At 42.6% G+C, this 15,079-nt stretch overlaps 1 protein-coding gene across 1 annotated transcript in view; it reads right to left on the bottom strand.

Moving 5' to 3' along the window:
* GRID2 (glutamate ionotropic receptor delta type subunit 2) overlaps positions 1-15,079 on the bottom strand; it is a 266,673-nt gene that overhangs the window by 90,839 nt on the left and 160,755 nt on the right. Inside the window, exon 7 of the mRNA XM_035112437.2 lies at positions 4,414-4,515. Within this exon, the coding sequence (XP_034968328.2) occupies positions 4,414-4,515 (102 nt within the window). The remainder of the gene's footprint in view (positions 1-4,413; positions 4,516-15,079) is intronic.

Genomic DNA, 15,079 nt, shown 5'->3' with positions numbered 1-15,079 from the left:
GCGCTTCTGCACATGCGGCGAAACACAGAAGTATACACTTCCGGGTTTACCACATTTGTATCCTGAAAAAAATGCAACCAGAGACTGATGTAACAAGAGGTATGACTGTAATGGGATAGCTTACAGGGCAAGTTCACAGCTGACTTGGTCCCAGGACTATGCCCTGAAAGAACATGATGTGCAACTTGTTGAAGCTAATAAGGTTTGAGTCTTCTTAGTACCTATATGAGTGACCACCCAGGGACCCCATTTTGGCAACTTTCAAGTTTCATGATGGAGGAAAGGCAGGATATAAATGCCATGAACAAATATGTGGGTAATTTCAAGCTGTGTCCCCATTCTGCTGAATTCTGTGCTGTTTTGCATGACTCCTCTACACAACCATTTCACAACAGTGGTTATTTCAGACATAATAACTACAGCCTATTCAGTACACTGGATTGTCTTCAGGGGGTGTAGTATGCAGAATCCTGTTGCATAGGGAAGCCTTTGCCAACATTGTGGATTGCAAATTCATCATTTCCAGCCTGCACAGCCATCTGTTATAGTCCAAAGAATCGAGAGGGCTCCAGATTCACAAAGACCCAGAATGGGTTTCTAAAAAAACAAATCATGCCAGATGAATTCCATTTCTTTCTGTTTTTTGATAGAATTACAATCTTGGTGGATCAGGGAATGCTGTGGATGTAGTGCATATTGATTTCTGTATGGATTCTGACAAAGTCCCCCGATATATTCTTGTGGGAAAGCTGGTAAAATGTGGGCTGCATGAGATTATTGCTAAGTAGATTTGTAGCTGGTTGATTGACTAAACCCAAAAAGTGCTCACTAATGGTTCATCATCACACTGGGAAAAAGTGACAAGTGGGATGCCATAGGGTTCTATCCTGGGTCCATTGTTGTTCAATGTCTTTATAAAGACATTGGACTTGGGTGAAGAAATTGAGGAGATGCTCATCAAATTTGCATATGACATCAAACTGGGGAGGGTAGCTAGTACAGAATAGTGACTTTATTTTTTAAAAAAGCACCTTTGGAGAACTGGGCCCAAACTAACAAAAGAATTTGAATAGAGACAAATGTAAGGTTCTATACTTAGGTAGGAATAAGTGTAGCTAGCTGCACAAATATAAGATAGGGGGCACATGGCTTGCTAGTAGTATATGTGAAAAAGATCTAGGGGTCTTAGTAGACCACAAGTTTAACATGAGTCAACCGTATGATACAGCAGCAAATTAAGCTAATGCTATTCTAGGTTGCATCAATCAAAGTCTAGTTTCCAGATCAAGGGAAATATTTTACCACTCTATTGTGCCTTGGTCAGATCATACTTGCAGTACTGTGCCCACCTCTAGGCACCACAGTTTAAGAAGGATATTGACAATCTGGAAAGTGTTCAGAGAAGGCTGACCAAGAGGACCAAGGGTCTGGAAATCAAACCTTATGAGGAATGGTTGAGGGAGTTGGGTATGTTTAGTCTTGATAAGAGGAGATTGAGAGGTGACATGATAGCCCTCTTTAAATATCTGAAGGGCTGTCACATGGAAGACAGAGCAAACTTGTTTTTTTGCTGCTTTAGAGGGTAGGACCCTAACCAGTAGATTTAAGGTATAAGAAAGGAGATTCTGATTAAGCATCAGGAAGAATGTTTGACAGTGGAATGTATTCCCTTAGAAGGTGGTAGACACTCCTTCTTTAGAGGCTTTTAAGCAGAGGTTGGATAGCCATCTGTCATGGATGCTTTAGTTGAGATTCTTGCACTACAGGCAGTTAGATTAGATGATTCTTGGAGTCTCTTCCCCCTCTACAGTTCTATGAAATGATGGCCTAGGGATTGGGACAGTAGACCAAATGGTTGAAAGAACTGGGTATCTGAATCCAGGCTTTCTTATTTAAAAATGTTGTGCAACTGAACATGCATATGGGCACATTTTAAATATAGGTTTCTATTCAGGTGAAATGTGTTTTCATTGTTTTCTAAACAAAAATTGTTGCGGGGTGAACACCAGCAGGTGTGAGGATGGAGGTGGAATAACCAATCTGTCATGTGTGAAATCCTGAACTTTAAATCTCTATCTCTCTCTGTCTCAGATCATATGAGCCTATATTGGTGTGAGTAATGGTGCATTTCTTTTTCCTATGCCCATAAGTATCAAAGTCACTAAATCTTCATAATATAGTTGTTTGCCAGAAGAACGCATGCTGGCCAGCTAACTGAAATGATAAAATAGGGATGAAATTATAGAAGCAGGGGAAAATACAATGAGAAACTAATTTGAATTATGTTTGATGGGGAACATTCACTGAGCATTTTCATTGCAGGGATATTATGTTCAATCCATTTTGAATCTGTAGCAAGCAAAGTACAAAGACCAGCTTCTGCTATTGCGATGCTACTTTGATGAACATCAAATTAGCTGGAACACACAAACTACAAATAACACAGCCTTGTCACTTTGCAGTTGCTCACTCCAACTTAGTTTAGTCTAGTGGAAAAGGTATGAGTCTTGTTTACAAAACACAAAGCATTGAAAAGGAGAAGGGGTTACTGCTGTGGGTCTTGAACTGAGAGTCCTGTGGGTCAGAAACTGTTTCCCTGTGACCTGTTTGCTGTGTCACTACTAATGCTGGTTGAAGGAGAATCTGCAGACAATTAAAACTGGAACTCATTCACAGCAGCTGAGAATCCTCCTGACTTGGGGGATTAGATGGTACAATATCAAAAACCAAGATGACAATGACAATGACATCAACAACAACATGCAACATGCAACCAAGGTCTACTAAAAAGAACTTCAAATAACATCCAAAGTAAGTTTCTGTCAGTCTTCTAAAAATGGTGATCTGTCAGTGCCAGATAAAGAACCATAGGTAAGTGGTAGAACACACATTTTGCATGCAGAGGGTCTCAGGTTCAATCTCTGGCATCTCAGTAGGGATGCAAAAGGCCTCTGTCATTTTCCACTCTGGAGAACTACTGGCAGTCGGAGTAGACAATGTTAAATTAGATGGATTAATGGCATGACTCAGTATGGCCGAGTTGTCATCATGCTTCTAAAAGAGGGCAGTGGATCCAAAGGCAGCTCAGCCCTGTGCCAGTTAAGTTCCATTTTGGTACTCTCCACTGTCTACTGCTTGTACAGATCCCACTGTTCAACAGGTGGAAGAGGCATCACTCCATAGGTGGTGGCCAGCTGCAGTCTAGCGGAGCTGTGTGGAGGGGCACCTCTGCCTAGCCCTAACCCAACCCCTCCTCCCAGCCTGGCACAAAGGTGGTTTGAATTGCTTTGCCAGACTGTAAGTATGTGGGCAGGGTCCCTGCGGTATGTCGGAGGTAGAAACTGCCTCCCACATTTTATTACGCTGTCGTTTCTACAATGACATACGCCGGGTTTTCATTTCTCCTGTTATGCAAAACTTCTCAAATGAATCCGAATCCCAATGCCTAAAATTCCTTGTAGAAGATAAGGACCCTGAGATTACGATAAAAGTAGCCAAATTTTGTGCGACTGCCATAAAACTCAGGGAACAAGCGGTGTCACCACAATGATCAAAGCCCCCAATGGCAATATTAGGTTATATTTTAGCAACCCAGTTTTAAATTACAGATTCTAAATGCTGTAATATATACACGTGTACCGTCCCTGCCGTGTAAATTTTAATGCTACACCATTGAGTTTTATGATTTTTATTCTGTATGTGAGCTGGTCTGTGACCGTAAATAAAATTGAATTGAATTGTGGGCAGGGTTGTCTTTTTCTTAATCTGTGTATAGCACTTATAGTAAATTTTAGCTGTTCGAATCATTGTTAATCATCGTAATCTTTTTCAGGCCTTGATTTCTGCCTGGCATACGACGCAGAATACTCAGAAAGCAAAAGCAAAAAATGGCTGACAAGAGTGTAGCAATTGTTTTACTGAACTAATGTAATTCACCCTAAGATTATCTTTAATATTTTCTGAGTGCAGTAATTTGTGTGAAACGGCAATCAATTTGCTGCAGTAATTGGTGGATGACTGCCTCTTATGCATCATTTAGAGCTTGAGCTAACGGGCCCACTTTGTTTTGCCCTTTCCAACTAATGACATGGCTCACATAACTTAGCACATGGTGGTGGAAGAAGCAGAACAATGCATTTAATTCCCATGCTGAAATTTAACTCTATTGGTAAAATAATTATTTTGGGGGGTGGCAAAAATTCCCATCAACCCAGTATTGACAAATATAAGCCTGATGGTGTGACAGTCAGTAGAAAAGTTTCACATTATTTCCATCCAATAGTAGAATAACGTCATAGTTTTTTGCTTTGCTCTTTCTTCTAAATAGTAGCCAATGGACTGTAAGTGAAGAGCAAGAGAAGCCAAAAGAAAGTATATATTTTTATTTCAAGAGGAAAATCTGATTCTGCTTACCAGTACTGTCACTACACGTAGAACCACCCCACGCATGTTATTCTCCAGCCTTCTGTCTGTTAATGAGCCGTTGAGACCGGTGACAGGATTCCAGCAGCCCAGCTGAAACACAGAAAAAAATGTGTCACTCTGTTGATCATGAAATATGAGGAGTTATTTCTATTTAAAGCAGGGATGGGGAAACCTATCGCCCTTGAAGTGTGGTTGGACTCCAACTTCCATCAGCCCCAGCTGGCATGTCAAATGGTCAAGAACGATGGGAAGGGTAGTTCAACAAGATTTCCATTCATGATTAAAAGAGAATATGCGTTGGTTATTATAGACACAAAAAAATCATCTCCTATCATCAGTGAAGCAGAAAAGGATACTGAAAAGATTACTTCTATATGAACCTGTCCACAAATTATTTAGAGAGGACATAGACAACATGGTGTCCTCCAGATATTGTGGACTGCATCTCCCAGCATAGGTTTGGGTTATTGATTTATCCTTGACTATTATTTATGCTGCTTGGGGCTGGTAGGAATCATAATTTACAATGTCTGTAGAGCACCAGGTTGGATAACCTTAATCGCTAGAGAATTTCTTAATTGTCTTAATGCCATGTTAGGTTGGCAGAATGGAGAGAACCTATTCTCTGGCTTTATCTATAATCTTGAAATCACTGCCCATCTCACCACTTCTTCCACCACAGCCTGAATATTTTGTTATATGAATACTTTTGTCCTTGAGAGGCCAAACTGAATACTAGTGGGCCTTTTCACTGCAATGTTAGCTGAGTTGTTTGTCAAACAAAAACATAATTTAATATCTCTGAACGAGTAAATTGATTGATTTTTTTCTGAGGTTTTTGGTGTCTTTTAGTGTTATTTATAGTTGTTTTTACTTACAACTTTTTAACTGTCTGCAGGCTTGTTGTTGTCCTGATTGTTTCATTGTATTTTGTGGCTTATTTTGAGAGCCTCTTTGGACTCTGTAGGTCCAGGTAGGTGTGTGTATCTAAATGTCTATACCCATTCTGAGCACCAGTCAATATTGTAAGGGACCGACAGTAAACTAAATAACAGAGATGGGATTTAGTGTGGACTCTGAAGCCAATGAGGGGCATAAAAACAGGGATGGTGAAGTTCTGGCCCATGAGCCAAATGTTGCCCACCAGGCTTCTCAGTATGAAAGTTGAGACTATGAGGAATTTCAGTGCTACCCTCATAGATCATTTTTCAGGGATACTTTTTGACATTTGCTCTAGCAACAACCTTTCTAGAAAGAGAGTTGTGTGCATCCCTTTAAACTGAACTCACCATTATGTGTAGCCATTTCTACAGCAACTTTTTGGGAAATGCTATCCACTGCTGGCTTGTTGCTAAAATAATAAAATTAATATCTTCTTGCAGATTGGTCACTTTCAGGTTCTTGTTCAGCCTCTCCCTGAAGTTAATGGAGAGTTCCTAACTGGCCTAGGATCATCAGAGGAAATCATATGTATTAATAATATAATTTTTATTCTTTATAAGGTGCCTTCGACACTAGGGTATATGAAATGCATGGAACTGCATCTTAATCATCCCTGGCCAGCAGAACATAAGACGCAGCCAAACCCCTTTATCCAGTGTTTGCAACAGTAGGGTACTTTTCAGCAACCTTTGAAGGAAATGAGTGCATGGAGAAGTCAATATATAATCTACAAGAGCTAAGAAAGCTTTCAGAGTGGGATTAGAAGGACAAATGAAGTGCACAGGAATGGCCTAGAGCGCTAATCAGCTCCATTGGTGGGAGCCTGAATTAGGAAGTTTTTTCCCCTGGCCCTCTAAAAAAAGTTCAAGGGGATACTCAAACAATTTAGTCATTAATAAAGAGGTCTGGTGTTTGACAGACCCACAAGACGCCAGGTACAAAATTCCAAAATAAGATCAAATAATTAGAGTTTATCCACATTTATCTTTTGCCCTGCTCTTTCCAGGCACAGGGCTGCACTTAATAGCTCTGAATGTGGGGTGTTTGGGGTTTTTTTTTGCCTCTGCGAAAACCTGCTTTTTGCGATTGGAGCAAATGTCAATTTGGGTTTTAAGCAGATTGCCATTTGCTCTGATTGAGCTTTAAAAAGTGGGATTTTGCAGGAAAAGCTCCAGAGCAAACATGGGTGCCTGGAAAGAGTTGAGGAAAGGGAAATGTGGATAAACCCTTAGTTTCTGCATGAGTTGCTATGATGGCAATGTTCAGCCTTCATGGTTGGAGGCAATATGCCTCCGAGTGTCTGTTTTCAGGAATCACAAGTGTGGCGAGAGCCCTCTTGCGCTCAGGTCGTTCTTGTGGACTTCCTAAAGGCACCAGGCTGCCGCTGTGGGAAATGCATACTGGACGAGATGGCCTGATCCAGAAGGCTCTTATATTCTTATAAACTGTGGGCTTAGAGGTTAAACTCACATCAGCAATCAAAAGAATTAGTGAGCCACTGAGCATTCCGATACTAGCATCCTAAGATTTCTGGTGCTTTAATTGCTCAAGCAAAAAAAGATGGGATGGTGTATTGGTATCATCTGATCATGAAGAAGAAGACTTGGTTCACACATGCAGGCTGTTCACTTAATGATGCAGTGATGACTAGCATGAGCATAATGAACCTTTGCAGATAAAATAACTCAGAAAGAGATTTCATGTCACCTCAAATGCAAAGCTTTCTAATGCATACTATTCATACAGCCATTGAGCTGCCAATCATTCAATATAGAGTAATCCAATGCAGACCCTCCAAATGTCCCTAATTTCCAGGGGCAGTACCGACTCTACTGAAGCCATCCTGGTTTCTGATTTGATCTTAGAATGTCCTGCTTTTCCTTAGGGCATCCCTATTTTCACCAGAGAAGTGTTGGGGGGTATGGAGTTATGTGATCCCCAAGCCAGGGAGATAAGTAACTATACAATCTTTATAAAACATCTGTAGGCAGCCTTGCATAGGGTAGGTTTTTAATGTTTAATGTTTTATGATGTTTTTTATGTATGTTGGGGGGAAAGTATGTTGGAAGGGATACGGGTGGCACTGTGGGTTAAACCATAGAGCCTAGGGCTTGCTGATCAGAAGGTCGGCGGTTTGAATCCCTGCGACGGGGTGAGCTCCCGTTGCTCTGAACCAGCTCATGCCAACCTAGCAGTTCGAAAGCACCTCAAAGTGCAAGTAGATAAATAGGTACCACTCCGGTGGGAAGGTAAACAGTGTTTCCCTGCACTGCTCTGGTTTGCCAGAAGCGGCTTAGTCATGCTGGCCACATGACCTGGAAGCTGTATGCCGGCTCCCTTGGCCAATAAAGCGAGATGAGCGTGCAACCCCAGAGTCGGTCACGACTGGACCTAATGGTCAGGGGTCCCTTTACCTTTACCTTTATGTATGTTGGAAGCCACCCAGAGTGTCTGGGGCAACCCAGTATGATGGGCAGGGCACAAATAATAAAATTATTATTATGGAACAGGACATTCCTATTTTCATCAGAGAAATGTTGGCAGGTATGCAAATGTAGAAAAATCAAATGATGTGCATGGGTGTGTGAACCAACCTAGAGAGAGACTTAAAAATAAGGCCACAGCAGGCCACAATGCACGGCTGGTGGGCTGTGCTGAGCTTGGCAGGTCACAGCTTGTAAGCATTGTTCTGTTATATGTGCTGGGAGCTGATGCCAAGAAATTGTCAACACTTTCAGAAACAGCATGATTCCCAAAGTTCAGTGAATAAAGCCATGCCATAAAATCTGGTTTTAAAATGGTTCTATAGATTAGGGGTGGGCAGACACCAGACCTGTGGGATCTCCTTTGAAATTAGAATCCTAAGATCAGGAATAGGGAACTTGTGACCCTCCAGATGTTGTTGGATTTCCAACTCCATCAGGTCCAGTCAGCATAGCCAATGGCCAAGGATAATGGGAACTGCAGTCCAACAACATTACCTGTGTACATCAGGGGAAACCTATGATTAGCACCACCAAATGCTTTCCTTTCTAAGCAAATAGCAGGCACAGGGTTTCTGATCCACATGGGAACCCCTACAGAGGGGGGAGGCTTAAAGTCCCTCCACCCCTGCTAAGACTCCAATTCAACTTGGTGGGGCGTCGATGCCACCTGTCTGCTCTTTAAAAACACTATTCATGCGATTGTTAATAGTGTGTGTCTTGTCGAGTTTAGTGCCTTTTTTTGGCTCCAGTGTTGTCAGCACTGAGCATCTGAATTTAGTCCAGAATTCTGTTCTCACAGTGGCCAACCAGAAGCCCATGGAAAGCCAGGAAGCAGGACCTCTGCACAACAGCACTCCCCCAATTCGCAATTCCCAGCAACTGCCTTTCTAAGGCACACTGCCTCTGGCAGCGAAGGTAGCACATATTCATTGAGGCTTTTAGCCTTATTCATCATGAATATGTCCAGAATCATTATAAAGCTATCCAAGTCAGTGGGCTATCACTAGTTCTTGTGGAAGCGAACTCCATAGTTTAACTGTGCTTTGTTCTTCTTCTCTCCCCCCATCCCCTGTCCAGCACCTTCCAACATTCAGCTTCATTGGATGTCCTCGGGTTCTAGTTATTCATGAAAGAAGTATTATTAGAGAAAGTGATGTTGGGAAATTGTTGATGACACATGATTGCCCTTTATGGCTGCTGTGAGTCACATCCTTTAAAGCCCTAAACGGCCTCAATCCAGTATACCTGAAGGAGCGTCTCCACCTCCATCGTTCTGCCCTGAGGTCCAGTGCCGAGGGCCTTCTGGCAGTTCCCTCGCTGCGAGAAGCCAAGTTCCAGGGAAGCAGGCAGAGGGCCTTCTCGGTAGTGGCACCCGCCCTGTGGAACGCCCTCCCACCAGATGTCAAAGAGAAAAACAACTACCAGACTTTTAGCGGACATCTGAAGGCAGCCCTGTTTAGGGAAGCTTTTAATGTTTAATAAATTATTGTATTTTAATATTTCTATTGGAAGACACCCAGATTGGCTAGGGAAACCCAGCTAGTTGGGCGGGGTATAAATAAATAATAATAATAATCCTTAGCACAGCAACTAGTTTGGCCCTTAGGCAACCTTTCCAGTTTCTGTGATTGACATAATGGTGTGGACTACACACTTGCTAATCCACACAAATATCCAAAGGCCAGTCAGACTCAAAACATCCATAGATGCATTTCCTTGTAAAAATTAATCACAGCCATCTCACAGATGAAATAAAGGCAAGCCTTCTGCATGAAAAGAGGGATGGAAACTGATGCCAACAGCCAGGTTGAGCTGTAAAAGCACATTAAATTCATTCAGCACTGTGTCATTCTTAGTTACATAAAGAAACTAATTAGAACTTAGATCCAATTAGCATAGCCAAACGTGTTGAAAGTCTAATTACCACAGATACTGTACTGCTCTTGCCAAATGTAAAACCCTGTGAAGTTTGCAATGAGCCTTTGTTCCCTTCGGAGGTCAGCAAAAGTCCATTTTTAATTATGTTCATTAATGTGTACTTTTTATATAATTAACTTTTCAGCTTAGTCTATTTTAACAGCGCCTTTTTTTTTTGGTTAAATGATACTATTGAGCTAAGGCAACAAAAGTTTAGCCTGCATCTAATTTCCCTGTTTAAAAGGTACATTTTGCTTTTCAATTATCCTCTTTTAGTTTTCAATTTAATCCTACAGTTTACATGGCACAATCACGCCTAAAACAAATGTGAGGCTGTACACCACACAAAATATAACATTGATTCCCCACCAGACCTTCAACTCCCCGGGGGTACATGACAATTAATCATGTTAATTAAATCAAAGCATTTATTGATTATGATTTAAACAACTCAGCCTAGTAGAAGTGTAGCTATCAGATCTGTTAATATAAACAGCATGGCTTGATTTGAGTGTGGACTTTGAGTGTGAACTAGTCATCAGTATCAGCACTGAAGTCTTAGTAACTACCTTAAGGGGTTGTTGTGGAAATCGGGTACTCCCTGCAAGAGAGGGCATGTGTTGCGGTGGGCCCCTGCAATCAGGCCTAGGTGTTGGGGCGGGGACTATTGGAGCAGCCACAACACCCTATTGGTGGTCTCTCTGACGGGGTGCAATTGAGCTAAGGGCATGCCAGTCTCAAGAGTCAGAGAGACCACTATTTAAGCGCTGCACGTGACCTTAGAGATCTTCTTCTCAGGTTACTGTGCACCGAAACACCCACCCACCTCTCCCTAATTTTAGGGCTTGCACTTGACCTTGCTATGCCGTTGTTAGGGCTGGGGCACGTCAAGGATTTCCCCCACTTGGCTGATTGGCTGTTGCCACTTTGGTTTTGCCTGCCATGTAGCAAATCGTCACAACCTGTAAGGTTGGTGGATAGGCTCTGGTTCATGCTGATAGGGGTGGCAGGATGCCTAGCCAACCCTATCCATGGGTATTCCTTTAAGTGGAATCCTGGGACTTCTGGTTGGTCTTCCCCAAGCGGGGTTGTGCCCCCTCCAGAGTTCAGGGCACATCTGGGGGAACCATGGGCCAGGCTGTGTGAGGACCACCGTCCCAGATGTTCACCTATCCTATGCTGACTCATAGTGCGCTACCCTAGGTAGCTTTGGAACCAGAGCCTATGCAACCACTTACTTGATTTGTAATCAATAACGTTGTGGCCTAAATTCTGCCAAAAACCAAACCAAAAATTTGAGTCCTGTCTGAATTTATTTCTAGGCTGGGTTAAAGGGTCTCCACATGCAAATACAATGAGCAGGGCACAAAACAATGAGCACTGTCTTGGACTCCTTGGGAAAGGCGAGGCCAGGTAATAATAACAGGACCCAGGGTCCATTTTATGAGTCCTTGACACCCTTTGATTAAGCAGGAAGCATGTGACTGTGAACATGTGCAGAATATATTTCCTTCACCACCAAGAGCCTGCTCTCACACCCCATTCAGCACACAGTCACCAAGCTATGCTCTATCAGTTGAGGCTGCCTTCCTGCTATGGCTGAATTCTGTTAGTCCCCTCCATGGGGCTTCACAATCCTACTCCTGAGGTTGTCCAGCTTGCCCCAATCCTGCCCCTACAGAAAGAAAGGCTATTTGTGCCCAAAAGGTAAAGGTACCCCTGACCGTTAGGTCCAGTCACAGATGACTCTGGGGTTGCGGCGCTCATATCGCTCTATAGGCTGAGTGAGCCGGCGTTTGTTTGCATGAGCTCCCGGGTCATGTGGCCAGCATTACTAAGCCGCTTCTGGCAAACCAGAGCAGCACATGGAAACACTGTTTACCTTCCCGCCAGAGCGGGACATATTTATCTACTTGCACTTTGATGTGCTTTCAAAGTGCTACTGTAGGTTGGCAGGAGCTGGGACCGAACTACGGGAGCTCACCCCATCATGGGGATTTGAACCACCGCCCTTCTGATCAGCAAGCCCTAGGCTCAGTGGTTTAGACCACAGCACCATCCGTGTCCCATGTTCCTAGACCTCTATTATCTGTAGGGTAGAACTCTTGTCCCTCTTTCTTGTTTTGGGGGTGGGTGGGTCTGTGAACAGGAAAGTCATTAGTACACTTTCTGCCTTTTTGTCTCTACATCTAAAACTCTCCGCTTAAGGGCCAAAGTAATTGTATGAATGTAATCAGCAAAGGTAATGTAATGTAATCATGTTCTCGAAGCTACGAACATGAGTTTGACCAAACTGCGGGAGGCAGTGGAAGACAGGAGTGCCTGGCGTGCTATGGTCCATGGGGTCACGAAGAGTCGGACACGACTAAACGACTAAACAACAACAATCAGCAAAGGACATTTCTAGAGCAGTCAGAGGGGAGCCTGAGCATCTGCAGGACTGTTTAGGGAGTGGAGGGGGACTTTAACTCTTTCTTTCCTTGCCGGAATCCCCATGAAAATGTCTCTGAAGCTGCTTTTTGCATAGGTGCTTCAGATATATATGAGAAAAGAAAAGGTGCCACCAGAAGACAGTAATGGAAAGATGATAGATTAGATGATAGATAGATTGATAGATGATAGATAGATAGATGATAGATAGATAGATAGATAGATAGATAGATAGATAGATAGATAGATAGATAGATAGATGATAGACAGACAGGTGATGGAAGGAAGGAAGGAAGGAAGGAAGGAAGGAAGGAAGGAAGGAAGGAAGGAAGGAAGGAAGGAAGGAAGGAAGGAAGGAAAAGGCAGAAGGTGTCTGAATTCCTTTCCATTATTTGCAATAAAATAAAAGCACTAAAAAAAACCATGCTGGGAGCTTATTCAACAGTTGTCAATGGTGATGTGCTTTAAAAATGGTTTGAGCAGGCAATGAGGGAAAAGCGGTCCACCATTCATAGAAAGAGGAAAGGCAGAAATTACTGCCAAGTGAACTTAAAGCAATAAGACAAATAACTCCAAATGTAGCCACTGCATCTGTGTGCTTCACAGCCAAAGGATTCCTTTTATAGCCCCTGTGATGACAAAGGAAAAGCAAAGGCTGACTGCATTTGGGGATCAATTTTTGAACATACACCATTCACCTTTGTGCTTGTTTGTAACATGATCATTGTGTCTCAGGTGGGGAGGCAGCAATTGGCAGACCCCTAGCAGAATCCTTTTTCTGTGCAAAACTGAGGCAAGGGGCTAAGTTCAGCAGGAAAGGACAAACCATATTTGGTCTTCTGAATTTGGTCTCCACTTAAAAGATCTCAGAGCCAGTTTGCCCATCTCTCAGCAGTAGTTTCGTTACTTCTTATTAGGGATAGAGAAGCCCATTTTAAATAAATTTGTACACATAATTTAATGGTTCCAAACCAATTCTGCTTTGCCCACATCAGATCATCTTTTTCATTGAGTGCACTCTTGAGTCAAGACACTTTTGCACTGTCCTTTCCATAAAAAAGTTTATGTTTATATGCTGTTCAATTTAGGAAACCTGGGCTGTATTATATTGCAATATTATATGATATTTATAGTATTAGTATTATTTGATCTATATGCTGCTTAATGCTAAAATAGGTGTCTAAGCAGTTTACAAGTAATAAATAATAATAATAAAAATTTATTATTTATACCCCGCCCTGGGCGGCTTCCAACAGAAATATTAGAATTCACTAATTTCTTAAAGATTAAAAGCTTCCCTAAACAGGGCTGCCTTCAGATGTCCTCTAAAAGTCTGGTTGTTGTTTTCCTTTTTGACATCTGGTGGGAGGGCGTTCCACAGGGCGGGTGCCACTACCGATAAGGCCCTCTGCCTGGTTCCCTGTAACTTGACTTCTCGCAGCGAGGGAACCGCCAGAAGGCCCTCGGCAGTGGACCTCAGTGTCCGGTCAGAGTGATGGAGGTGGAGACGCTCCTTTAGGTATACTGGACCGAGGCCATTTAGGGCTTTAAAGGTCAGCACCAACACTTTGAATTGTGCTCAGAAACGTACTGGGAGCCAATGCAGGTCTTTCAAGACTGGTGTTATGTGGTCTCAGGGGCTGCTCCCAGTCACCAGTCTAGCTGCCGCATTCTGGATTAATTGTAGTTTCTGGGTCATCTTCAAAGGTAGCCCCACATAGAGCGCATTGCAGTAGTCCAAGTGAGAGATAACTAGAGCACACACCACTCTGGCAAGACAGTCCGCGGGCAGGTAGGGTCTCAGCCTGCGTACCAGATGGAGCTGATAAACAGCTGCCCTGGATACAGAATTAACCTGTGCCTCCATGGACAGCTATGAGTCCAAAATGACTTCCAGGCTGCATACCTGGTCCTTCAGGGGCACAGTTACCCCATTCAGGACCAGGGAGTTCCCCACACCTGCCCGCCTCCTGTCCCCCACAAACAGTACTTCTGTACTTCTGTATAAAACCAATTGGACAAGCATTGAAATATAAACATTAGAATTAAAACACACAATAAAACTATCCTATTAAAACATTAAAATGGACATCCACAATTAAAATACACAGAAAAATACTGGTAATCCCATTAAAAATAATAGAATAATGAAAACAGGAGGCTCAGGTTGATAGAGGGCTGCATATACAGTAGTTTTATACTTGATGTATATAAATATGCAAGAATTGTTTCTCTTTTTAGTGGAACCAGCAAAAAGAAATTATTCCTTTCTTGTCAAGATCTAGAAGCTAAACAGGGATTTTTAAAAATCCATGTGGATTAACTCAAAATCAAGATTTTCAGAAAATCCCATCCTTGCTTCTGACAGAATATGCAAAGTGAGTTCTTGCCCTTCGCGGATATGGTAAGATCTATCAGGTCCAGAAGGGATATGAGGTCAGTGGATCTCACCACAGATTAGATGTTTCATGCACTTCTGCTTTGCCCGTTGCTTGGGGATAAAACTCTTCTCAATTAGACTTGCAAAATCACTCTTGAGAGGAGGAGCAGTGTGGGTTGATGTTACTAGGACTGTTGGTTCACCAGTCTGAGTCAATATGTGGCAGGCACTTCATAGCAGCACAACACTCCACTCCACAACTGAAGAAAGTACTATCTACAATTTACATTACTCCAAGTTATGGCACCCTACCCCACATCTTGCATTTGAAGCTGGAAGGCCACCTTCCAGTAGCTCTTAAGTGTCCAAATTCAAGAGATGAACGTTTGTGCTTCCAGTTCATAAAGGAAGGGACACTATAGAGTTTTGGGCTGCAATCATATATGAATTGGAAAGAATTTCTGCTGAAATTCTTATCTGAAAGTCAGCAAGGTTAGAA

Source organism: Zootoca vivipara, chromosome 9, assembly GCF_963506605.1.
Source record: "Zootoca vivipara chromosome 9, rZooViv1.1, whole genome shotgun sequence".
Taxonomy (NCBI): domain Eukaryota; kingdom Metazoa; phylum Chordata; class Lepidosauria; order Squamata; family Lacertidae; genus Zootoca; species Zootoca vivipara.
This window is presented reverse-complemented; position numbering and strand designations above follow the sequence as displayed.